This window comes from Salmo salar, chromosome ssa09, assembly GCF_905237065.1.
Source record: "Salmo salar chromosome ssa09, Ssal_v3.1, whole genome shotgun sequence".
In the NCBI taxonomy this organism is placed as follows: Eukaryota; Metazoa; Chordata; class Actinopteri; order Salmoniformes; family Salmonidae; genus Salmo; species Salmo salar.
The window spans coordinates 61,014,738-61,040,283 of NC_059450.1; the positions used below are offsets into that span (position 1 = coordinate 61,014,738).

A 25,546-nucleotide genomic window follows, 5' to 3' on the forward strand; every position below is an offset into this window, starting at 1 on the left:
GACTGACGGTGATAAATCCTTGTCCTAGGGACCCATAGAATGTCAAAACTCTTGTTCCAACCCAATACTACCACACCTGACTCAACCAATCAGGGGTTTGACATGGGTTTGATTTATTGATGAGTCAAACCTGTTTTCTTGAGGGTCATTCCACATGAAATCAATCACCTTTTTGACCGCACACCTTTTGATTTGAACAACATTTTCCATACTTGTGGCATTTTCATTTAAATAGGGGTTGATTCTGTTTAAGGTAGTATCTCTTACCTCTATCACTGTCGTAGAGATAGGCAAACTTATCCCACTTGTAGTACTCGATGAGGCTGAGTAGGGGTCCTTTGATGTCAGGCCTCATCTGGATGATGAACTGCTGAGTTCCGTCCAGCGGGAAGCTCGGGGTGATAAATGACACATGGAGAGTCCCGCAAAACGAAGTTATCGTATTGACCGACTTCTTGTCGTAGAATCCAAAGATGGCGTAAACTCCTCTCGAGAACTGGGAACAGACTGAAACGAGAGAAGTTGCAAAACACTCATGAGGATATGTATGCTTAAGTCTTGGATGACAGTGTGACATTAAGATAAGATTTGTCTGTTTTCACAGAAATGTACTTTGTGCCATTAAACCAACTCATTCCAGGACATAAAATAGAAGATACTAGAAATTACCAATACTGTGAAACATTTGGCTTCCAAAACGTGCTGTAACAAATGGAAGTTTGAACGTTCATGAACTTTATTACTACCTTGTAATGTCTTGCATCGCACATTAATATCTAAAGCAGCCTCTGCCACTGGAGCAGCTGGTTTTAGCTGATGAATGTATTATTGATGTCCATAAGCACTGCCTGGGGAGTTTTTACTTCCAACAGTAAAATATTTGCCAGCTACTTGTTAAACTTCAATGGGCTTCTATTATAGAATTCAATACAGTGGGAATGTATGGAAAAGAAAGTTCATGTTGGATATCTAAGGTCATTTATATGAGTCGCTCTATGTAAGTCCTAGGCTCTGAGACATTGTAGTCTCTGCTTGAGTTACGTTAATAGGGAGACCGTTCGAGGGTCAAAGACATCTCCTGAGAGATAGTTGAAAGATTCAGTACAATACAAGGCTACACTATGGCACTGAGATCTATACACACCGTATGGCTCCGCTATGGGCTATCTATTGTCCTTTTGAGATCTTGTGCTGGGATACCATAAAACTTGAATGACTGGCTTTTATTCATATACAGTTATGATTTAGTTGCTTTACTCTCTAATGTGGTGGGTTTGTTGGTTTCGTGGCGGTTTCTGTCTAATTTTTTCCTCATGTTTCTCTAAATATAAAAAACTATTGATCGACTGAGTTGGTTCATACAATCACTTATGCTAGTGATTGATTATACTGTACCAATCTATAATACATGCATTACCAACACAAGTCCTGTAATATGCTAATGGCTCAGCGACTGTAGCTGATCAAAGGTAAATATGAATATTGAATGGCTAAGTGGTTCAGTTGTATTTCTATGACGTTTCGACAAAGGTCAGCATATTCAGGTGTCGCTTGTAAATGCTTATCGATCAAATGTAGGTTAATCAGGCTTATTGACTTGGACATAAATGTCTCTCCAATGTAATTCATCCAATGACTCATTTCCCTCTGAAACTGGAGGATTGGAGTCTATACATTAGCTTGCTCGTCTTGCTGCTTTACATTTGTCATTTAGCAGACACTCTTATCCAGAGCGACTTAAAGTGCAGAGTGCATACAATTCCGTACTGGGTTGTGGGAATCAAACCCACAACCCTAGCATTGGAAGCGCCAAGCTCTACCAACTGAGCCACACAGGACCACATACGCTGTGACGGCCATCTTTGATCTAAACATGCTGGACAGGCATGAATAGCATCAGGTTAAGCCTTTGTGATTCGTTGTTGGGCCTAGTTTAATGTATACTCTATTGGCAGATACAATTCCCACCATGTCTTGCAAGTGGGCAAAAAGCGAAGCCTTGAGAAAATGTAGACATTCATAATTAAGCTACTTCGAAAATATGGAGCTTCCAAGGCAGAACAGTGACACCACCACAGTGCCACAGAATTATTCAACTTCCTTTAACACTGAAGTTTTTCACTTCTCTTACCACTTTAAAAGCCACTCCAGTTGATGCCTCTTAACAGCCCCACATTCATATCCCACCAAATCTTTACTGATCTGTCAAGTCAGCAATTAAAGGTTTTTCAGGGGTCAATGGGAGAGCATCGTTAAGGCAGTCCGATCACTGTCGATTTGTGGCGCCAAACCTAATCCTTTTAGTTGAAGGCACTGCCAGCCGTCCATTGATGTGGCCTCCAAGAGCGCAACCCGACTCATCAAATCCGATTTGTATCACAAGCTAAGTGTAAAACCCACCCATGCTTTTGCTACAACTAGATTAAAAATATCCAATGCTGTTGGCTAAGAATGTATGTATTGGTGATGAAATGTTAAATCATTAAAGGACAAATTCTAACTTGAGATCTGTAAATGTCTTACATTTATATTGATGCATCGTTTCATGTACAGATTGTAAGGGGGGGGGGTTGACTCTACTATTACACAACAAACAACATTTTCAAACATAGGTGTTGAACAGAGGAGTTTCCTCCCTGCGTCTCTCAAGGGTAGGTTCATTGTCAGGCTTGTGGCAGTTAACTGACAGGTCTTGGGCTTTGGAAGTCAGAATAAGCTTAAAAGCAGTCCCTCAGCTCTAGTTTATATCTTGCAGTATATTAGAAGCCTATAGAAACCAGAACCTGAAAAAGGACTCAATTCAAGCGAATTTGAACAAACATTGCGGTGAGTCAAACCTGTTTTCTTGAGGGTCATGCCACATGAAATCAATTACATTTTTGACCGCACCCCTTTTGATTTGAACAACATTTTCCCATACTTAAAGCATTTATTTAAATAGGGGTTGATTCTGTTTTTTTAAATACCGCAAACATTACGGTATTTATTTTCTTAAATAAAAAATAAATAAAAATCACAGAATGGTTTTGATTATTGCCCCCCAAAAAGTGGTTTGTGCTCAGACTGAAACAAAATCACATTATTTCAGTGCTGTGTCCACTCGCTATGCTTTCCAATCAAGTTTCTACTTCACTAGCTGTTGTTTTGGAGGGAAACATTCAATGGACACTTACTGTTTGGGAAAGATAACTAACACATTTCGGGGACTTGTATGCTGTAATCCCAACAATGTTGTGCAGTGTGATGCCAGTTTGTGTGTGTTCGTGTATGTATATTGACCAGGAGGTTGGGTCAAGACGTTTACACAGATCAGACACTGACAGAGTATGATTAGCTCAGTTTCAAGGGTGTTTATAAATTAAAAAAAGAAACAGAAAAAGGATAGGTCTACCCCATGAGACCCTCTCCGGGATACCGTCTTCTGGGCTCCGGGTCTTGCTGTATCCTGACGGGCACACAAACGCAAACTCCCTCGTCTTAGCTCGGGTACCGTCTCCAACTAAACGGAAGTCACCTTACTTCCCCAGGGGCTTGACGTTCCCCCGTCCGAGCAAATACCACACGTACTCCACCTCCTCGAAACCTAGTTTGCACTTCTTGGGGTTCGCGGTCAACCTGGCTTGTCTGAGCGCGTCCAGTACCGCCTGGAGGAGCGTCAAGTGCTCTTCCCAACCTTGGCTGTGGATGATGATGTCATCCAAATAGACCGCTGCGTACTGCTGGTGGGGTCGAAGTACTTTGTTCAGCAGCCGTTGGAATGTGGACTGGGCTCCGTGGAGACCAAACGAGAGCATCCGGTACTGATACAACCCGTCTGGTGTCAAACGCTGTCTTCTCCCAGGAGGAAGCTGCCAACGGTACCTGCCAATATCCTTTGGTCAGGTCAAGGGTGCTGATGTACCGGGCCTTTCCCAATCGGTCGACGAGCTCGTCCACCCTCGGAATGGGATATGCGTCGAACAAGCGGATGTCGTTCACCCTCCGGAAATCGTTACAGAAGCGGAGTTGACACTCCGGGCAGCTGCAACAGTAGTCTTCCACGGCCCTCCTCATCCTGGGCCAGTGGAACCGGGCGGCGATCCGTTCCCGGGTCGTCTCCATTCCCAGGTGCGCCCCCAACAGGTGGGTGTGGGCCAGCTGAAGAACAGTACCCACGTACCTTTGGGGCAGCAACAAAACCTCTTGAAGTTCCCCCTGTGGTGCGACACCTGATACAAAAGGTTATTCTTGATTTGTAAATGAGGGTATCGCCAGTCACTCACCCCCGGAAGTAGCTGTCCATCCACTGCTATCACTTGGGCTGCGGCGGCTTTCAAGTTCGGATCCTCCCACTGGAATTGTCCCGAATTGTCCCCTCAGTTGGCCCCCAGCGGAAGTCTCGACTGGCCCCTCAAATCGAGGAGGATGGGCTCCTCCTCCAGGGGTTCCCCAGGGGTTTCTGGTTCCAATACCCCCGCCGACTCCGGAGCCGTAGACCCATGCTGGTTAAATGGTTGCTTCCGGGCCGCACAGGCTATTGGTCGTCCCCACTCTCTTCTTCAGCCGGCTCGTACCTTCTTCCTCAACTCGTGCCCCCATAGGGCTGCGAACAGAGGACAATCCCCTCCCACTAGGAGAGGTATCGGCAGCTCTGTCACTGCACCCACCATCATCTGGCAGCTCCCTTTTATGTATGTATGATTAGCTCGGTTTCAAGGGTGTTTATAAAAAATAAAAATAAATAAACAGAAAAAGATAGGTCTACCCCATGAGACCCTCTCCGGGATACCGTCTTCTGGGCTCCGGGTCTTGCTGTATCCTGTCGGGCACACAAACTCCCTCGTCTTGGCTCGGGCACCATCTCCAACTACACGGAAGTCACTTTACTTCCCCCAGTCTTCTCCTGTGTGCTGCCCTTCTGGCAGCTTTATGGGGCTTGTACAGCTGGTGAGTAATCAGCCCTTGATTACTCACCAACTCCCCAATCAGCCCCAATTAGTCCTGGGCGGAGAGCCCGTCGAGACCTGGCACGTCCAGCAGATGGAGCCATCACCTCGTGATGTGTACTCTGTCTGTCACCAGGCCTGGACGAGTCTCCCCCTGGTGGCTGACCTGCTGTACGCTACATACATGCATGCATGCATACATACATGCATGCATGCATGCATACATACATACATACATACATACATACATACATACATACAGTACCAGTCAAATGTTTGGCCACACCTACTCATTCAAGGGGTTTTCTTTATTTTTACTATTTTCAGCATTGTAGGATAATAGTGAAGACATCAAAACTATGAAATAACACATATGGAATCATGTAGCACTCCATCACTCTCTTTGGTCAAATAGCCCTTACACAGTCTGGAGGTATGTTTTGGGTAATTGTCCTGTTAAAAAACAAATGATAGTCGCACTAAACACAAACCTGAAGGGATGGCGTATCTCTGCAGAATGCTGCAGTAGCCTTGCTGCTTAACCTGTTTAGGATAGGGGGCAGTATTTTCACGGCCGGATAAAAAACATACCCGATTTAATCTGGTTATTACTCCTGCCCAGAAACTAGAATATGCATATAATTATTTGATTTGGATAGAAAACTCCCTAAAGTTTCTAAAACTGTTTGAATGGTGTCTGTGAGTATAACAGAACTCATATGGCAGGCCAAAACCTGAGAAGATTTCATACAGGAATTGCCCTCTGACCATTTCTTGGCCTTCTATAGCCTCTTTATCGAAAATAGAGGATCTCTGCTGTAACGCTCCCATAGGCTCTCAGAAGGCGCCAGAACGTGGAATGAGATCTCTGCAGTCCCTGGGTGAAAAACAGTAGGGGTTTTGGAAAGTGGTCGTTCTGAGAACAATGACACTGGCGCGCGCGTGCATGTGACGACTCCATTTGACTTCTTTCAGTGTTTGAACGGATACAACGTCTCCCGGTTTAAAATTGATTTTAAACAGCGTTTGACATGCTTCGAAGTACGGTAATGGAATATATAGAATTTTTTGGTCAAGATACGCGCCGGCGCGTCACCCTTCGGATAGTGACTTGAAAGCACAAACAAAACGGAGCTATTTGGATATAACTATGGATTATTTGGAACCAAAACAACATTGGGTGTTGAAGTAGAAGTCCTGGGAGTGCATTCTGACGAAGAACAGCAAAGGTAATCCAATTTTTCTTATAGTAAATCTGAGTTTGGTGAGTGCCAAACTTGGTGGTTGTCAAAATAGCCCGGCCATCATGGCTAGCTATCTACTCAGAATATTGCAAAATGTGCTTTCACCGAAAAGCTATTTTAAAATCGGACACCGCGATTGCATAAAGGAGTTCTGTATCTATAATTCTTAAACTAATTGTTTTGTTTTTTGTGAACGTTTATCGTGAGTAATTTAGTAAATTCACCGGACGTTTTCGGTGGGTATGCTAGTTCTGAACGTCACATGCTAATGTACAAAGATGGTTTTTGATATAAATATGAACTTGATTGAACAAAACATGCATGTATTGTATAACATAATGTCCTAGGAGTGTCATCTGATGAAGATCATCAAAGGTTAGTGCTGCATTTAGCTGTGGTTTTGGTTTTTGTGACATTATATGCTAGCTTGAAAAATGGGTGTGTGATTATTTCTCGCTGGGTACTCTCCTGACATAATCTAATGTTTTGCTTTCGTTGTAAAGCCTTTTTGAAATCGGACAATGTGGTTAGATAAAGGAGTCTTGTCTTTAAAATGGTGTAAAATAGTAATATGTTTGAAAAATTGAAGTTTTGGGATTTTTGATGTGTTTGTAATTCGCGCCATGCTCTATCATTGGATATTGGCGAGGCATTCCGCTAGCGGAAAAAAAATAGCTTCCAACACTCTACTCAACAAATTGGATGCAGTCCATCACAGTGCCATCCGTTTTGTCACCAAAGCCCCATAGACAACCCACCACTGCGAGCTGTATGCTCTCGTTGGCTGGTCCACGCTTCATACTCGTCGCCAAACCCACTGGCTCCAGGTCATCTACAAGTCTTTGCTAGGTAAAGCCCTGCCTTATCGCAGCTCACTGGTCACCTTTGCAGCACCCACCCGTAGCACGCACTCCATCAGGTATATCTCACTGGTCACCCCCAAAGCCAATTCCTCCTTTGGCCGCCTTTCCTTCCAGTTCTCTGCTGCCAATGACTGGAACAAACTGCAAAAATCACTGAAGCTGGAGACTCATATCTCCCTCACTAGCTTCATGCACCAGCTGTCAGAGCAGCTCACAGATCACTGCACATGTACATAGCCCATCTGTAACTACCTCATCTGCATACTGTATTTGTTTATTTATCTTGCTCCTTTGCACGCCAGTATCTCTACTTGCACATTCATCTTCTGCACATCTATCACTCCAGTGTTTAATTGGTATATTGTAATTACTTCGCCATCATGGCCCATTTACTGCCTTACCTCCCTTATCTTACCTCATTTGCACACACTGTATATAGACTTTTTCTACTGTATTATTGACTGTATGTTTGTTTATTCCATTTGTAACTGTGTTGTATGTGTCAAACTGCTTTGCTTTATCTTGGCCATGTCACAGTTGTAAATGAGAACTTGTTCTCAACTAGCCTACCTGGTTAAATAAAGATGAAATAAAAATTAGCCAAATACATTTAAACACAGTTTTTCACAATTCCTGACATTTAATCCTAGTAAAAATTCCCTGTCTTGGGTCAGTTAGGATCACCACTTTATTTTAAGAATGTGAAATGTCAGAATAATAGTAGAGATAATTATTTATTTCAGCTTTTATTTCTATCATCACATTCCCAGTGGGTCAGAAGTTTACATACACTCAATTATTATTTGGTAGCATTGCCTTTAAATTGTTTAACTTGGGTCAAATGTTTTGCGTAGCCTTCCACAAGCTTCCCACAATAAGTTGGGTGAATTTTGGCCCATTCCTCCTGACAGAACTGGTGTAACTGAGTCAGGTTTGTAGGCCTCCTTTCTCGCTTTTTCAGTTCTGCCCACAAATTTTCTATCGGATTGAGGTCAGAGCTTTGTGATGGCCACTCCAATACCTTGACTTTGTTGTCCTTAAGCCATTTTGCCACAACTTTGGAAGTTTGCTTGGGGTCATTGTCCATTTGGAAGACCCATTTGCGACCAAGCTTTAACTTCCTGACTGATGTCTTGAGATGTTGCTTCAATATATCCACATACTTTTCCTTTATCATGTTGCCATCTATTTTGTGAAGTGCACCAGTCCCTCCTGTAGCAAAACACCCCCACAACATGATGCTGCCACCCCCGTGCTTCACGGTTGGGATGGTGTTCTTCGGCTTGCAAGTCTCCCCCTTTTTTCCTCCAAACATAACGATGGTCATTATGGCCAAACAGTTATATTTTTGTTTCATCAGACCAGAGGATAGCTCTCCAAAAAGCACGATCTTCGTCTCCATGTGCAGTTGCAAACCGTAGTCTGGATTTTTTTAATGGCGGGTTTATAGGAGTGGCTTCTTCCTTGCTGAGCGGCCTTTCAGGTTATGTCGATATAGGACTCGTTTTATTGTGGAGATAGATACTTTTGCACCTGTTTCTTCCAGCATCTTCACAAGGTCCTTTGCTGTTGTTCTGAGATTGATTTACACTTTTTTGACTAGGATTAAATGTCCGAAATTGTGAAAAACTGAGTTTAAATGTAGTTGGCTAAGATGTATGTAAACTTCCAACTTCAACTGTATGTATTAACATTATGTATTCTGAGTGTTTTCTCATGCTATTGTGTATGCAAAGCTTGATTGGGTAAATTCTGCATTTCTTCAGTTTGTGCAAACTGTGGGCAAGAATGAATAATTCCAAAGTCACTGTCACGTCCTGACCAGTATAGAGGATTATTTGGTCAGGGCGTGGCAGAGGTATGTTTGTTTTGTATGGTGTTTTTTTTTTTTGGTTATAGCTTAGAGGGGTGTGTTATTTATGTGTTCCGGGGTTTTGTGGTGTATGTTTTAGTATGAGTAGGTTCTAGATTAAGTTTTCTATGTGCAGGTTTGGTTGCTGGACTCTCAATTGGAGGCAGATGTTTCTAGTTGCCTCTGATTGGGAGTCCTATAAGTAGGTGTGTGTTTTGTTTGTCACTTGTGGGTAGTTGTATGTTAGCACTGCTTTTGTTTAGCCTGTCACACTGTTCCTGTCGGGAGTTTTGTTTGTTTTTTCCTCGTGTTCACATTTAAAAATAAAAGTTGATGAGTACGCAATCCGCTGCATATTGGTCCACTTTGTCCGACAGCGATTTCAACATATCTTCTGATGAAGAGGAATGTGACAGTCGCTCGTTCACTATTTAGAAAATATCCATGTGAACTAATAATAGCATATGATGACAATGGTTTTTATAATTTCTCAGCAAATCATAGCCTAATGGCAGGCAGGAATTTAGCTTTAAGTAGGCCTACAGATATTATATAATTAAACAATTAAAATAATTAAACATGAAGTAGCAAGTTAAGCTACATTGCCATAGACCTAATATGTTGACCTTTAAGTTCTTGGTTAGGCTACAATAAAATGCATGAGCTTTTAGTTAATAGTAGGCTATAGGCCTAATAGATACAAATATAGAAGCGGCTCAGATGTAGCGTAAAGTCTTAATACTAGGTAGCTCTATTGATTGCACATACATGAAAGGGATGTCAATATTTAGACTAATAATCTAACTATAATATAATTAGCAGTTTTAAAAAAAATGTATCCTTGCTTCGCTTGTTTATAACATTGCAAACTTTAGGCTATTTATATTCAACTATCATGTTTTCAGAAGTCACACAGACATATAAACATCTTCCTTCTATGTTTAGAGGAGATTTTCTGTGTGTAAAGTGACATAGGAGGGAAAATGGTGACCTAACGACGCACTGAGCTATTCCAGATTACGAGCGTTTTCATGTGCAACGTTAACAAAGACGGTTTTGGGAAACGGCTCGGAAATTTTAAGATGCTATTACGTAGTTTTGAAGATGCTTTAGGAAACCGGGCCCAGGACAGGAGGACACTCGAGTGTTGAGGCAACATCTGCTAGCTCAGTAAATTGTGCCCAGAGCAGGTAGGCACAGACAGTGGAAGGGGAACTTGCTCTGTGAGATTGAGTGCTAAGGAGTAATCTATTAAATTGAGTCATTACCATAACTTCAGAGGGAGAGTTGTGTGTTCAGCCCTAATTGACTAGCTGTCTGCATCTCCCTGTGAAGACTGTCCAGGCCCGTACTCCCCTGCACCCCAAGCATGTCATGTCATTTCAGCTTCTTAGACGTTCATAGTAATGATGGGTAATTGAGTTTGGAGGTCACCACAGATATTCACTTCATAACAGCCAAAGATGTTAGTATGATGTGAAATGATGTGTGACTCAATAGAAGTAAAAATGCTATTCACATGCAAGCATGTTTTCAAAGGTTGACTTTAGCCAAGCTATTGTAGATTTTTCCAGATCTGATACACCAGTTAGTGGTTATAAACTCTGGTCCTGGAGAGCTACAGGGAGTAGCTCAGCACCTACACAATTAAACCAATGCATTACAATCAAGATAACAAATGTAAAATCTAGTGTGTATGTAAAATGTATATAGGTTCAGAACTTTTGTGAAACAGCACAGTTAAAAATATATGACAAATGGAAATCAAACTGGATCAGAAATAGAGGGGAGAGGTCTAGGGTAGAGGAAGGACAGGACTAAAAACAAACAAAATATAACTATTGTAAAATAGATTGTGTCTGTAAAATGTATATACACTGCTCAAAAAAATAAAGGGAACACTTAAACAACACAATGTAACTCCAAGTCAATCACACTTCTGTGAAATCAAACTGTCCACTTAGGAAGCAACACTAATTAACAATAAATTTCACATGCTGTTGTGCAAATCGAATAGACAACGGGTGTAAATTATAGGCAATTAGCAAGACACCCCCAATAAAGGAGTGGTTCTGCAGGTGGTAACCACAGACCACTTCTCAGTTCCTATGCTTCCTGGCTGATGTTTTGGTCACTTTTGAATGCTGGCAGTGCTTTCACTCCAGTGGTAGCATGAGACGGAGTCTACAACCCACACAAGTGACTCAGGTAGTGCAGCTCATCCAGGATGGCACATCAATGTGAGCTGTGGCAAGAAGGTTTGCTGTGTCTGTCAGCGATGTGTCCAGAGCATGGAGGCGCTACCAGGAGACAGGCCAGTACATCAGGAGACGTGGAGGAGGCCGTAGGAGGGCAACAACCCAGTAGCAGGACCGCTACCTCCGCCTTTGTGCAAGGACGAGCAGGAGGAGCACTGCCAGAGCCCTGCAAAATGACCTCCAGCAGGCCACAAATGTGCATGTGTCTGGTCAAACGGTCAGAAACAGACTCCATGAGGCTGGTATGAGGGCCCGACGTCCACAGGTGGGGGTTGTGCTTACAGCCCAACACCGTGCAGGACGTTTGGCATTTGCCAGAGAACACCAAGATTGGCAAATTCGCCACTGGCGCCCTGTGCTCTTCACAGATGAAAGCAGGTTCACACTGAGCACATGTGACAGACGTGACAGAGTCTGGAGACGCCGTGGAGAACGTTCTGCTGCCTGCAACATCCTCCAGCATGACCGGTTTGGCGGTGGGTCAGTCATGGTGTGGGGTGGCATTTCTTTGGGGGGCGGCACAGCCCTCCATGTGCTCGCCAGAGGTAGCCTGACTGCCATTAGGTGACGAGATCCTCAGACCCCTTGTGAGACCATATGCTGGTGCGGTTGGCCCTGGGTTCCTCCTAATGCAAGACAATGCTAGACCTCATGTGGCTGGAGTGTGTCAGCAGTTCCTGCAAGAGGAAGGCATTGTTGCTATGGACTGGCCCGCCGTTCCCCAGACCTGAATCCAATTGAGCACATCTGGGACATCATGTCTCGCTCCATCCACCAACGCCACGTTGCACCACAGACTGTCCAGGAGTTGGCGGATGCTTTAGTCCAGGTCTGGGAGGAGATCCCTCAGGAGACCATCCGCCACCTCATCAGGAGCATGCCCAGGCGTTGTAGGGAGGTCATACAGGCATGTGGAGGCCACGCACACTACTGAGCCTCATTTTGACTTGTTTTAAGGACATTACATCAAAGTTGGATCAGCCTGTAGTGTCGTTTTACACTTTAATTTTGAGTGTGACTCCAAATCCATACCTCCATGGGTTGATAAATTGGATTTCCATTGATTATTTTTGTGTGATTTTGTTGTCTGCACATTCAACTATGTAAAGAAAAAAGTATTTAATAAGATTATTTCATTCATTCAGATCTAGGATGTGTTATTTTAGTGTTCCCTTTATTTTTTTGAGCAGTGTAGTATGTATAAGTTGGAAGTAGAAACCTAAGTGATGTTGTTTGTTAGTTTACTCCAATTAGGGAAGGGGTGGTAGGGTTAGCATGCATGTATGTACGTATGTATGTGTGTGTACACACATACACATATATGTGTGTGTATATATGTTACAGCCTTCCCTGTAGCTCAGTTGGTAGAGCATGGTGTTTGCAACACCAGGGTTGTGGGTTCGATTCCCACGGGGGGCCAGCAGAGAAAAAAAAAAAAAAAATGTATGAAATGTATGCATTCACTACTGTAAGTCGCTCTGGATAAGAGCGTCTGCTAAATGACTAAAATGTAAATGTAAATGTATGTATGTATGTATGTATGTATGTATGTATGTATGTATGTATGTATGTATGTATGTATGTATGTATGTATGTATGTATGTATGTATGTATGTATGTATGTATGTATGTATGTATGTATGTATGTATGTATGTGTGTATTTTAAAGAAAAGCACATTTTTTTGTCCATTAAATTAACATCAAATTGATCAGAAATACAGTGTAGACATTATTCATGTTGTAAATGACTATTGTAGCTGGAAACGGCAGCTACTCCTGTGTTCCAATGGCATGTTGTGTTAGCTAATCCAAGTTTATCATTTTAAAAGGCTAATTGATCATTAGAAAACCCTTTTGCAATTATGTTAGCACAGTTGAAAACTGTTGTTCTGATTAAAGAAGCAATAAAACTGGCCTTCTTTAGACTAGTTGAGTATCTGGAGCATCAGCATTTGTGGGTTCGATTACAGGCTCAAAAACGACCAGAAACAAAGCACTTCTGAAACTCGTCAGTCTATTCTTGTTCTGAGAAATGAAGGCTATTCCACGCGAGAAATTGCCAAGAAACTGAAGATCTCGTACAACGCTGTGTACTACTCCCTTCACAGATCAGTGCAAACTGTCTCTAACCAGAATAGAAAGAGGAGTGGGAGACCCCGGTGCACAACTGAGCAAGAGGACAACTACATTAGAGTGTCTAGTTTGAGAAACAGACGCCTCACAAGTACTCAACTGGCAGCTTCATTAAATCGTACCCACAAAACACCAGTCTCAACGTCAACAGTGAAGAGGCGACTCCGGGATGCTGACCTTCTAGGCAGAGTTCCTCTGTCCAGTGTCTGTTCTTTTGCCCATCTTAATCTTTTATTTTTATTGGCCAGTCTGAGATATGGCTTTTTCTTTGCAACTCTGCCTAGAAGGCCAGCATCCCGGAGTCGGGATGCTATTTTAATGGACAAAAAAATGGTGTTTTTCTTTCAAAAACAAGGACATTTCTAAGTGACCTCAAACTTTTTTTAATGGTAGTGTATATACCTGTATATTTACTTACAAAAGTTTTTTAAAGGTACCCAATGAACCTTGACTGGTCTGGACTAGAAAAAAAACCCTGCATGTCCAGTATTTGAAAACACAACAACACAAATCACTGTGAATCATTGAAAACAAACAACAGAATCACACATTTTATATTTTCAGTATTTGAATCATAGTTAACACATTTTTATGATTTTTAGTCCAGGCGTAGGCTGAATCTGCACCCAGGAAACAAAACAGCACAGTACATTGTGTTTTTGTGCTGTACATTATTCAAACAGCTATATTGGTCAGCCGTGGTCAGGATCGTGAGCACCTCATAACTAATGATAGATCGGAACCATAAAATATGTCAGTGCTATACCGGCTCCGGCGATCTGTACTGTATAACCTTCAGCAGTGACACTAGGAGAGGGTGGACCCTAATGAAGTATATTTAGCTGTCCCAATTAACTGGCCTCATTTCCTGCTCCATGAGTGTCGCTTTTTAGAGTGTCGCTTTTCACTTTTCAGCTACTAGATTTGAGAAGCAGACTGTTGGACTGTGTTTCTATCACGATCAATCATACTTGACAGATGAAATTCGCTGAAATGGACTGCAGCTAGGCATATATTAAAGTATAATTTTTTAGTTGATGGGGAAATACATTTGTTTATTTAGGCCTGTTCTGTTTGATGTGGTGATGAAAAGGCCACCCCAAATCTATTGCTCCTTTTGGTATTTGAAATTAATCACACTTGTCATCTGTATTGTTGTCACATTTGTTGTTACTTGTCTAAATATCCTCTACCTGTCGTTTGAATATGATAATGTTGCCCTTTAATTGCAAGTGTTTGAGATTGAATTAGCCCCAGACAAGCAGCACTGACGAGACAAATGATTCTCATTGCGCAAGCTAAACACACACACATCATCAGTTCAGTCCTGGCGGAATAGCTGTTAGATATAACTCTGCTCTACCACTCTGGGCCGATTTCCTGATAGTGATGGAACTTATGCTGCATTTAGACGAGGGAAGCAAAAACCGTCATACCAGTTGGCATAGCTGGACAAGAAAGCAAGAAAGACGGTGACGGCAAAAGCAAGTCAGCACGATGGTATGCGTTGCCATTGTGATTTCAGTAAACAAAAAGTGCAAAACAACATCCGGTAGAAAACAACGCTACGGCATACAGCAAAAGTTAAAATATTTTAACTCTGGCGGAAATTCACATCTTCCATGGCGGCTGAGGGCATTCACCGCCAGCCACAACGGCATTTATCGTTGTGCTCTCATTGAAAACAGTAACATCCGGTTTGCTGTCTACCTTGTACCATCAAAACGCATCATTAGGCTTACGAGTGTTTTAAATATGTATACCTTTCCTTCAACGGCCAAAGATGTAACATTCATTTCGCAAAACACCACACAATGAAAACGCTCACTAAGTACGTCGTTGAGGCATGTGTCGAAACTTAAAGGGTCGAAAGGCAGGCAGCGCTGCTCTCAGATCAGCTTTCTCCCTTTCAAATCTTACCTTATAATTTGAATAATTCCATTATACTGACGACGAATCAGATTCTAGAGAAATATTATCAACTATGGCTGAAAATATTGAGGAGTCTTATTCTAATGCGTAGCCTACTCTAATATAATGCTAGTCAAAAAATCCAAACAATCCTATAGTATTGGTAACAAAATCTGATGGGATTTTTCTATTGTATTTGTGTATTGGATTTCTATAGGATCCTATAAAAAAAAATGTTTTGGGTAGAATCCCATAGGAATCCAACAGGACTGGTTCCAAAATCTGATAGGATTTTTCTATAAGGGATCTACCAGAAATCATGAAAACAGTGTTGACTTGCCTATAATAAAGGCACATATATTTAGCAATAACAAACAATAAAACACATTTTTCATCTGCAATAACAATACAGTGACTCAAAAAACAACATACAAATGGCTACAATTTAGCCAACTGGTCAGCTGACAGGCAAAATGTGGCTTTTTAGCTAGCATAAAAACTAGTGCATAAAATGCTGTACAATAACTAACACATTGACAACTTCGCCATGACACATGGAAATGAAATACTGTACTGACAGTTCTTTCATTCAAGCATAGTGAAAGTTAGAATAATAATGTTAGAAAACTTGTGATTCTCTTCACACTACAGATGGCAAGCTAAACTTGGGAGTTAGGCTAATTAACACTGCAGGCTTATGCTAGTTGTGACGTCATGAGCTACTCTTAAAGGGACAGGCTTTCTTACGGGCGAATAAAACAGAAATTAATATAGAAGTGTTATTTCCAATCAACCAAAATGTTGTAATTGATGTTGTTGCATTGTACTGGAACTAATGACAACAAACTATAATTTAATGGGTTCAATTAAGAAAAAAGTTCTAATAGGATTCTGATAGAGGTGATACAAAATCTTGTATGATTGCAAGAATTAAATAGGGTCCAATATGACTCATTTTGATTTCCAATAGAAAAAAGTAGTCAAATGGGATTCTGATAGAGGTGATACAAAATCCTATAGGATTGTGAGAATCCTATTGGAAAAGTCACTAATCCTATAGGATTTTCTGACTAGGGACTAAATCAAGATTTGGCACATTACTGTGTTGTTATCAATCATAAAATATATTGAGGCAAAACTTAGAGACAGTAGGCTAGTCTACATTTAGCAAAAATGGAGCTCAATTTAATGAATATGAAATGGATTTCAATATGATTTAAATATATAGGTCTATGTACCCTATACTGTATTTATCTGTGTAATGCAGTCATCTCAGTTTTCATTTGATTCATCTTTTTATCCTTCACTTGTTTGTAATGATGGTATTTTTTAACTATGTATTTGTAGTCAACTTTGTTCTGAAGTTATCGGCAATCACAAAGAGACAGATAAACATCTTGATTGTGTGTTTAGTGGAGATCTTCTGTAGCTATATAAACTACAAAAAAAGCCCCAAAGGAGACACTTGGCTGTTCTACGAGTGGTCTGAGGCAGTCGGTAAATAAAGCATTTTCAAGTGCAACTTTGGGAACAATGGTTTTGGTAAACCGCTTACAGATTTTTACCAATGCTCCTACAAAAGGTTCTAACGATGAACTTAGCCTTAAGATGCTTTTGGGAAATCAGGCCCTGGGTTGTGCAGAGAAAGCCTGAGGACTTAACTTTTGGTTGAAGATGCACTGGCGCGTCTTTTCACTTGTGTGCTCTCCAAACTCACACTAGTTGAGTCGTTTGTTTTCACAATGAACATATTTGTGGTTGCTTTCACAAGTTAAAGAATATGTGTTAAATCCATATGCACTATAATAGTTGCTAGCGTTTCACCATTCCCTTACCGTTTATTGCAACATTGAAGGCATTTCTGATTTATGTTTGATACAGGCTACATTGTTACATTTTCATTTGCCTTTTCTTACCATCCTGAGTGGACGCGATGTTTATAGTGCACATGAGCGTTCGCAACACTCACAAGGTGGAAGTTGTTAAGATAATTTTATTTTGGTAAGATGTATTTGTTTGCTGTTTAGTCCTGGGAGCTTCTCAGTCTGTCTTGTCACTGTGAACATGTGCGATTTGATTCAGCGCACATAGATGTATGCTCCTGGCCTGTGTGCCAGAATAGGTGTGGCCAAATGTATTTAAGTGCCCATTTGGGTATGCTATCCTCATTTGGGTTTTGGTAATTGTTAGGGGAGGCTGTATTCGAGCCTGGTAGACTCATCTTGTTGGTAAAGACAGGTTTTGCGTGCTTATAGGGTTTTTGCTTTTGAAGACTACATTTTGTGTGCTGACAATTTAATAAAGTCAGCTGTTTTTATTGTAAATGTGTCACCATCACCAGCACTGTGCAATGAAAACCAACCACTTTTGTACGTAAACCTGCATCCCTCCATCTGAATCTTTGTCCTTATGACTGCTACAAGGCTTTTACGAAAAGTGGATTTGTCACTGTTTGCAAGCTGCAGCTAGCTGTAAGCCACCACCCGTTCCCTGCGCTGCCCTGAGTATGTGTCACTTATCTATACTGAACAAAAATATAAATGCAACATGCGACAATTTTAACGATTTTACTGAGTTACAGTTCATATAAGGAAATCGGTCAATTGAAATGAATTCATTAGGCCCTAATCTATAGATTTCACATGACTGGGCAGGGGCGCAGCCAGGGGGAGCTAGGCCCTGCGAATTTTAATTAGTTTTCCCCCACAAAAGTGCTTTATTACAGAGAGAAATACTCCTCAGTTTCAACAGCTGTCTGGGTGGCTGGTCTCAGACGATCCCGCAGGTGAAGAAGCCTGAGGTAGAGATCCTGGGCTGGCATGGTTACACGTGGTCTGTGGTTGTGAGGCCGGTTGGATGTACTGCCAAATTCTCTAAAATGACGTTGGAGGTGGCTTATGGTAGAGAAATCAACATTTAATTGTCTGGCAACAGTTCTCGTGAACATTCCTTCAGTCAGCATGCCAATTGCACGCTCCCTCAAAACTTGAGACATCTGTGGCATTGTGTTGTGTTACAAAACTGCACATGTTAGAGTGGACTTCTATTGTCCCTAGCACAAAGTGCACCTGTGTTAATGATCATGCTGTTTAATCAGTTTCTTGATATGCCAGACCAGGCAGGTGGATTATTCTGGCAAAGGAGAATTGCTCACTAGCCGGGATGTAAACACATTTGTGCACACCATTTGAGATAAATAAGCTTTGTGTGCATATGGAATATTTGTGGGATCTTTTATTTCAGCTCATGATACATGCAACCAACATTTTACATTTTGCGTTTATATTTTTGTTCAATACTGCACAGGCTGATTCCTGCTCGGAATTGAATTCCCCTATGGCACAGAGGGAAAGCTTAGTCTGTCTAATGTTTTTTTAAAGTAGCACCTGAAGCTATGTTAAGGATGGTGGGAACCCACCAATTGAATCCTAAACAGGAAATAGCCTCAAGTGAGAGTCAATGTGTCTCTCTGCCAACCAACCTCCCCTAACTCATACGTACATGCACACATAAATGCACACTTGGATATGACCCAAATATGCATGTCCCTGTAAAGTATGTGAAGTCTCAAAATTACACCAGAGCATACTATATCTGGGTATCAACCATTGTATACCATTGTATACAATCACCCTTTACACATATTATCTTTGTCTGTGGCAGATTGGCAAACATCCTCTCTCTGTCTCTGTCTCCCTCTTTCTCTAAATAAAGAACAATGTTATGGCAGCATGTGACATCTGTTGGGGCATCTATAACAGTCGAAAGACAGTTTTATGACAATAACAAATGTGCTACTACCATAACATAGCAGCAGAGTGAGGGTCAACATCAAAATGACAATATTTGCTATCTAAGAACACGAAACAGACACTTTTGGAAACGTGTCTTATATTTTCTCAATTTGCATCCTTGCCATTACACCTGAGATTAAAAATAATAATAATAATAATTTGGTCTGTTCTTTGATCTCTCAACTGGTGATGCTCATCGGGGGAATCTCATTTTTATCTTATCTTCCTTATTTATTTTTCACAATTTAACTCCACATCAGTAATCAAGTGTACCGAACGTGGATAGTATGACACATAGCTAGATGAGCAGAACCTAGCTGAGCTTCTCTCCTCAGCCAACTGTAGGCTGATCGTGCTCTTGTTTCGTGTAGCAGTGTGGCCATGAGGTGGCTCGAGGGGACCACTGAGGTTGAGTGAGGCATTGTGGGATTCCTTTGGGTCTGGGGGTCAGGGGCTATTCCGGCAGCTGCTCTGAAGCAGCACAAAAAACAGAAGACTTCAGTCCCTGACAACACCCACCCTCTCCCGTCCCTGTTTTATTTCCCTCAGTCTGTCGGGTATGTGCTATGTATTGGTTGGTTGTTTGGGTGGGGGAAGGAGGGTGTCAGGTTGAGAGGGAGGGTCTGCTATAGATGGCTTCACATGAAGAAGAAAACACCTCTATGGTAGATGTCCCTTGATTTCCTCCAATTACTTTAAACTGATTCTGCATATTAAACGAGAAGTAAAACCTCAGGAAACACATTGCCATTTCATTCCATTTTGCACATGAAACATAGATAAAACAATGATTTTCCAAAGCAAAGGCGTAAAGCAAGACCAGACCACACTATGTGGTTGTATGCACAGGCAATATTTAATAAAAAAAAAGACAATACTGTATTCAAAGCCACATTGATTCTCATCAAGCAAACCATGCATCCTTTACGCATAGGACCACAACACTGAAGCTTGTAGAGATGCTGTTAGACTACTCATTCAAGGGTTTTTCTTATTTTTTTCTATTTTCTACATTGTAGAATAATAGTGAAGACATCAAAACTATGAAATAACATATGGAATCATGTAGTAACCACAAAAGTGTTAAACAAATCAAAATATATTTTAGATTTTAGATTCTTCAAAGTAGCCACCCTTTGCCTTGATAACAGCTTTGCACACTCTTGGCATTCGCTCAACCAGCTACATGAGGAATGCTTTTCCAACAGTCTTGAAGGAGTTCCCACATATGCTGAGCACTTGTTGGCTGCTTTTCCTTCACTCTGCAGTCCAACTCATCCTAAACCATCTCAATTGGGTTGAGGTCGGGTGATTGTGGAGGCCAGGTCATCTGATGCAGCACTCCATCACTCTCCTTCTTGGTCAAACAGCCTGGAGGTGTGTTGGGTCATTGTCCTATTGAAAATCAAATAATAGTCCCACTAAATGCAAACCATATGGGATGGTGCATCGCTGCAGAATGCTGTGGTATCAATGCTGGTTAAGTGTTCTTTGAATTCTAAATAAATCACTGACAATGTCACCAGCAAAGCACCCCCACACCATCACATCTCCTCCTCCATGCTTCACGGTGGGTACCACACATGCAGAGATCATCCGTTCACCTACTCTGCGTCTCACAAAGACATGGTGTTTGGAAACAAATCTCAAATTTGGACTTCACTGGTCTAATGTGTATTGCTCATGTATCTTCACCCAAGCAAGTCTCTCCTCCTTATTGGTAACCTTTAATAGTGGTTTCTTTACAGCAATTCAATCATGAAGACCTGATTCATCAGTCTCCTCTGAACAGTTGATGTTGAGATGCGTCTGTTACTTGAACTCTGCAGCATTTATTTGGGCAGCAATTTCTGAGGCTGGTAACTCTAATAAACTTGTCCTCTGCAGCAGAGGTAACTCTGGGTCTTCCTTTCCTGTGTCGGTCCTCATGAGAGCCAGTTTCATCATAGCGCTTGATGGTTTTTGTGACTGCACAAATTTTACAGATTGACTGACCTTCATGTCTTAAAGTAATGATGGACTGTCGTTTCTCTTTGCTTATTTGCGCTATTCTTGCCATAATATGTACTTGGTCTGTTACCAAACATGGCTATCTTCTGTATACCACACCTACCTAGTCACAACACAACTGTTTGGCTCAAACACATTAAGAAGGAAAGACATTCCAAAAATGTACTTTTATCAAGACACACCTATTAATTGAAATGCATTCCAGGTGACTACCTCATGTAGCTGGTTGAGAGAATGCCAAGATTGTGCAAATCTGTCATCAAGGCAAAGGGTGGCTACTTTGAAGAATCTCAAATATAAAATATATTTTGATTTGTTTTACACTTTTTTGTTTACTACAGGATTCCATATGTACTATTTCGTAATGTTGATGTCTACACTATTATTCCACAATGTAGAAAATAGTAAAAACAAAGAAACTCTGGAATAAGTAAGTGTGTCCAAACTTTTGACTGGTACTGTATATAAAATTACCTTTCATTCATATACCAACAAATAGGTTTTGTCCAAGCAGCACTCTCTTTAATGATGTCTTGGCATGTTGGTATGTTAGCTACTACTGCTGTATAGAAAGACTGTTTCATCCAATGAGCCAGGTTGCCAGGGAAACCAAACACTTTCCCTGTTTGCTTGCGCTGAATGTCACACATACTGTAAGTAATGTGTGTGAAAGCTTACTTCTTCAGTGTTGTCTGTTAATTTGTGCATATAAAAGGATGGAACAACAACAACATTACATACACAAGGAAAAGGGATAATGTATGGACATATGGGGAGACATTCCATTTAATTTATAGAAAGGCATACTGTGGACAACGTGACACTTGCACCCTGATGTTGACTGATTTCTGGCGTTCTGGGTTTGAGACAATATCTGTTGTCCAACGATTTAGCAGTGTTGATTATAACAATAAATTGGTTTGAAAGAATAAGAAACGGTATCCCATTGTTAACCTATATGTCCTGTGTTACACTTCTTTCTGTCGATTCTACCCAAAATAACCCCAAAGCCTTATTGGATATGATTGCAGTTACATTCAGGGCACATTGTCTCAATTATACCTGCTCAAATTGGTTTATCATGCATGCATGATGTAGCATTCTCATTTCATTGCTATGGTGCTGTAAAGACACCAACAACATATAATTGGTCAAACCATTTAACACACATATAATATATTATTTTCATGCACTAATGCTCAGAATAGATCACAACACATGGCTAGACACAAATGAAATCGTATGTTAATTCCAAAGGCCAATTTTCCCTTTGTCACCATGGCTACCATAGAGCTATACTAATCAAGTTATTATGATGTTGTATCGTTACTGAAAGTTGATTGCGCCATCGTGCATCAGTCATTCCACTTGTTGCGCTTTGGGTAATTTGAAGAACAACACCACCGATGTCAGGGAATGTTCAGGTGCGTAAGCCTTACAGAAAGACAAAGGAAACTTCAGTCTACTCATCTATCAATGGAGAGCTAGTCAGGCACCACGTTGCTATGGTAACAGTGGCGCAGACTTGGCTGTGTCGAGCTACTAAAACACTGTGAAATGGGTCGTATATGTCTCTGATATCAGATTTTTGTTGACTCCCTTTCCTACAGTACAAATACTGTATCACCCATCAACTTTACGTTACAGCAAACCATACATGCATGTGTTTTGGGTTAGTACAGGTGGATATAGTTTGACACTAACGTTTCAAGGACCAAATGAAAACCCTGAAGAAGGGTAACATCCATCCTTCAGGTCCCACTGCATTGATAAACAACATAAACAACAACTGGAATTGAAGTGTGAGAAGAAGCATGCTTCGAGGGCTGTCCTCTACCCCCTCTAACCAAGCCTTTACATGCATGCCCTGTCTGCCACCGCAACTGTGGTCAGTCGTACTAGAAGCCTTTTATTAGCTGGAACACATTTACTTCTAGAGGCGAGCGGAAATCGAACTGTCAGATAATTTATGCATCTCCCCCCACTCTCTCTCCTACTCCCAGTCGCTGCTTAGCCACAGAAGGAGAATAAATAGGTCTTATAATAAATAGACGTAGGTGGGGGCGGTCAACTCTGAGAATGAAAGTACTGTAAAGCACTCGATCTCATTGTACTGGTCTGTGTGACATATCTACAAGCTTCTACATGTTTCTGAAGTCTCAAATGGAGGAAATCTACAGTACCTCTTCAAGAACAGAACACACACACACACACTTTCGCTCTCTCTCGCTCACACACACACACAACCAGCCACCCTTTCTTCCCCTCGCAGCAGGTGCAATCAGAAATCTTTCCCCGCAACTAGTGACAGATACAACAGAGTTACCGCCTACCTACGGCATTGCAGGGTTCCACAGGAAAAAAACACCCAAGGTCTCTTTAATTGAATAGGATTGAATATCACTGTCAAGTACAAGGGGAGGGGAGCAGAGTGCTGGTTAGCTAAGCATATCGTGACAGAGGAGACCCCCCCCCCCCTATCGATTAGACCCCTTATGGTGGTTTCGGATAGGTATGAATCATCCTGTCTCCTTTAATGGATCTTGGTTGCTCGGCTGCACACAGATACCTTGTCTATCTCATATGTGGCATAACGTAAGCCTGTTTTAATAGGTTGCTTGAATAGAGAATAACACAATTCTCACAATTATTTTCTATGTGTGGCTGGGTTTCCATTGCCCAACTTCTCTGCCCATCATGATCTTTCACTCTGCGCTCTCTTACGCATGCACACACACACACACGTCATGTTTTTTGATGAGAACAGTTAGGGGAGAGTGGGCTAAGTTGAGTCATTTTTTACATTCATCATTACTCCGTCAAGGGAAATATATTTAAATATCTTTGTTAGAAATAATAATATATTTCAAGATGTTGTGTATAATCAGAATTCATGTAAACATTGAAGTTTTTAAAACATAGCTTGTCCAAAAAAAAGTGGTCTCTTTGCACCTCTTAAGCCTACAAATTTCTTCACTGAATGAAATATTACCACTACCTTTTGTCTTTTAATAATTTTAAGCATATTTTAACACAGGCTTAACACCTAATAACATTGTAATATTTTTTTGTGTGTTTTTTTTTTTACACTTTTAACATAGGCCAGGCCCTGTTACCTCATATCCCAGCGACAATGGCTTGCATTATGCCTGGAAAGAAAACAATTCTATTTGATCAACTTGCCATTGGCTCAACTTACCCCAAGGCAAACATTTTGACTATATTAGCCCACACAGCTAAAAATATGCACTTTCATGCTAAGTTTAGGGCCTCATAATGAAGATTATAGAGACCCCAACTTTGGTTTAGACACAAGCATCATGAAACCTCTAACACAAATTAATTTGACTTGGTGAAAATCAGTTTTTTGGACCCAACTTGCTTACCACTTTTTCCATGTGGTTTCTTCCTTCACAGACTCCATGAATCGAGGACATCTTCCAAAATATACTGCTCAAAAAAATAAAGGGAACACTTAAACAACACATCCTAGATCTGAATGAAAGAAATAATCTTATTAAATACTTTTTTCTTTACATAGTTGAATGTGCTGACAACAAAATCACAAAAAAATTATCAATGGAAATCCAATTTATCAACCCATGGAGGTCTGGATTTGGAGTCACAATCAAAATTAAAGTGGAAAACCACACTACAGGCTGATCCAACTTTGATGTAATGTCCTTCGCCTGTTATGGCTAGGGGGCAGTATTTTCACGGCTGGATAAAAAACGTACCCGATTTAATCTGGTTACTACTCCTGCCCAGTAACTAGAATATGCATATAATTATTGGCTTTGGATAGAAAACACTCCAAAGTTTCTAAAACTGTTTGAATGGTGTCTGTGAGTATAACAGAACTCAAATGGCAGGTCAAAACCTGAGAGATTCCTTTACAGGAAGTGGCCTGTCTGACCATTTCTTGAACTTCTTTGCCATCTCTATCTTTTACAAAGGATCTCTGCTCTAACGTGACACTTCCTACGTCTTCCATGGGCGCTCAGAGCCCGGGAAAAAACAGAATGTCGTCATCCCAGCCCCAGGCTGAAACACATTATCGCCTTTCTCAAGTGGCCGATCAAGGGACTGTGGGCTTAGGCGCGTGCACTGGCCGCCCCCGTCTTTGTGATTTTTCCTCTGTTTGCCGAAAAGGAGATTCCCGGTCGGAATATTATCCCTTTCTACGAGATAAATTGCATAAAAATTGATTTTAAACAGCGGTTGACATGCTTCGAAGTACGGTAATGGAATATTTAGATTTTTTTTGTCACGAATTGCGCCATGCGCACGACCCTGATTTACCATTTCGGATAGTGTCTGGGACGCACGAACAAAACGCCGCTATTCGGATATAACGATGGATTATTTTGGACCAAACCAACATTTGTTATTGAAGTAGCAGTCCTGGGAGTGCATTCTGACGAAGACAACAAAAGGTAATCAAACTTTTATAATAGTAAATCTGATATTGGTGAGTGCTAAACTTGCCGGGTGTCTAAATAGCTAGCCCGTGATGGCTGGGCTATGTACTTAGAATATTGCAAAATGTGCTTTC

General features: G+C 41.2%; 1 protein-coding gene across 5 annotated transcripts in view; it reads right to left on the reverse strand.

Moving 5' to 3' along the window:
- LOC106611560 (glutamate receptor 2) overlaps window positions 1-25,546 on the reverse strand; it is an 81,006-nt gene that overhangs the window by 46,847 nt on the left and 8,613 nt on the right. For all 5 annotated transcript variants that reach the window (XR_006771036.1, XM_014211905.2, XM_014211907.2 and 2 more), the window contains exon 3: window positions 268-507. Coding sequence is in view for 4 of the 5 variants with exons in the window: in XM_014211905.2 (XP_014067380.1) it covers window positions 268-507 (240 nt within the window). In the remaining variant the exon portion in view is untranslated. The remainder of the gene's footprint in view (window positions 1-267; window positions 508-25,546) is intronic.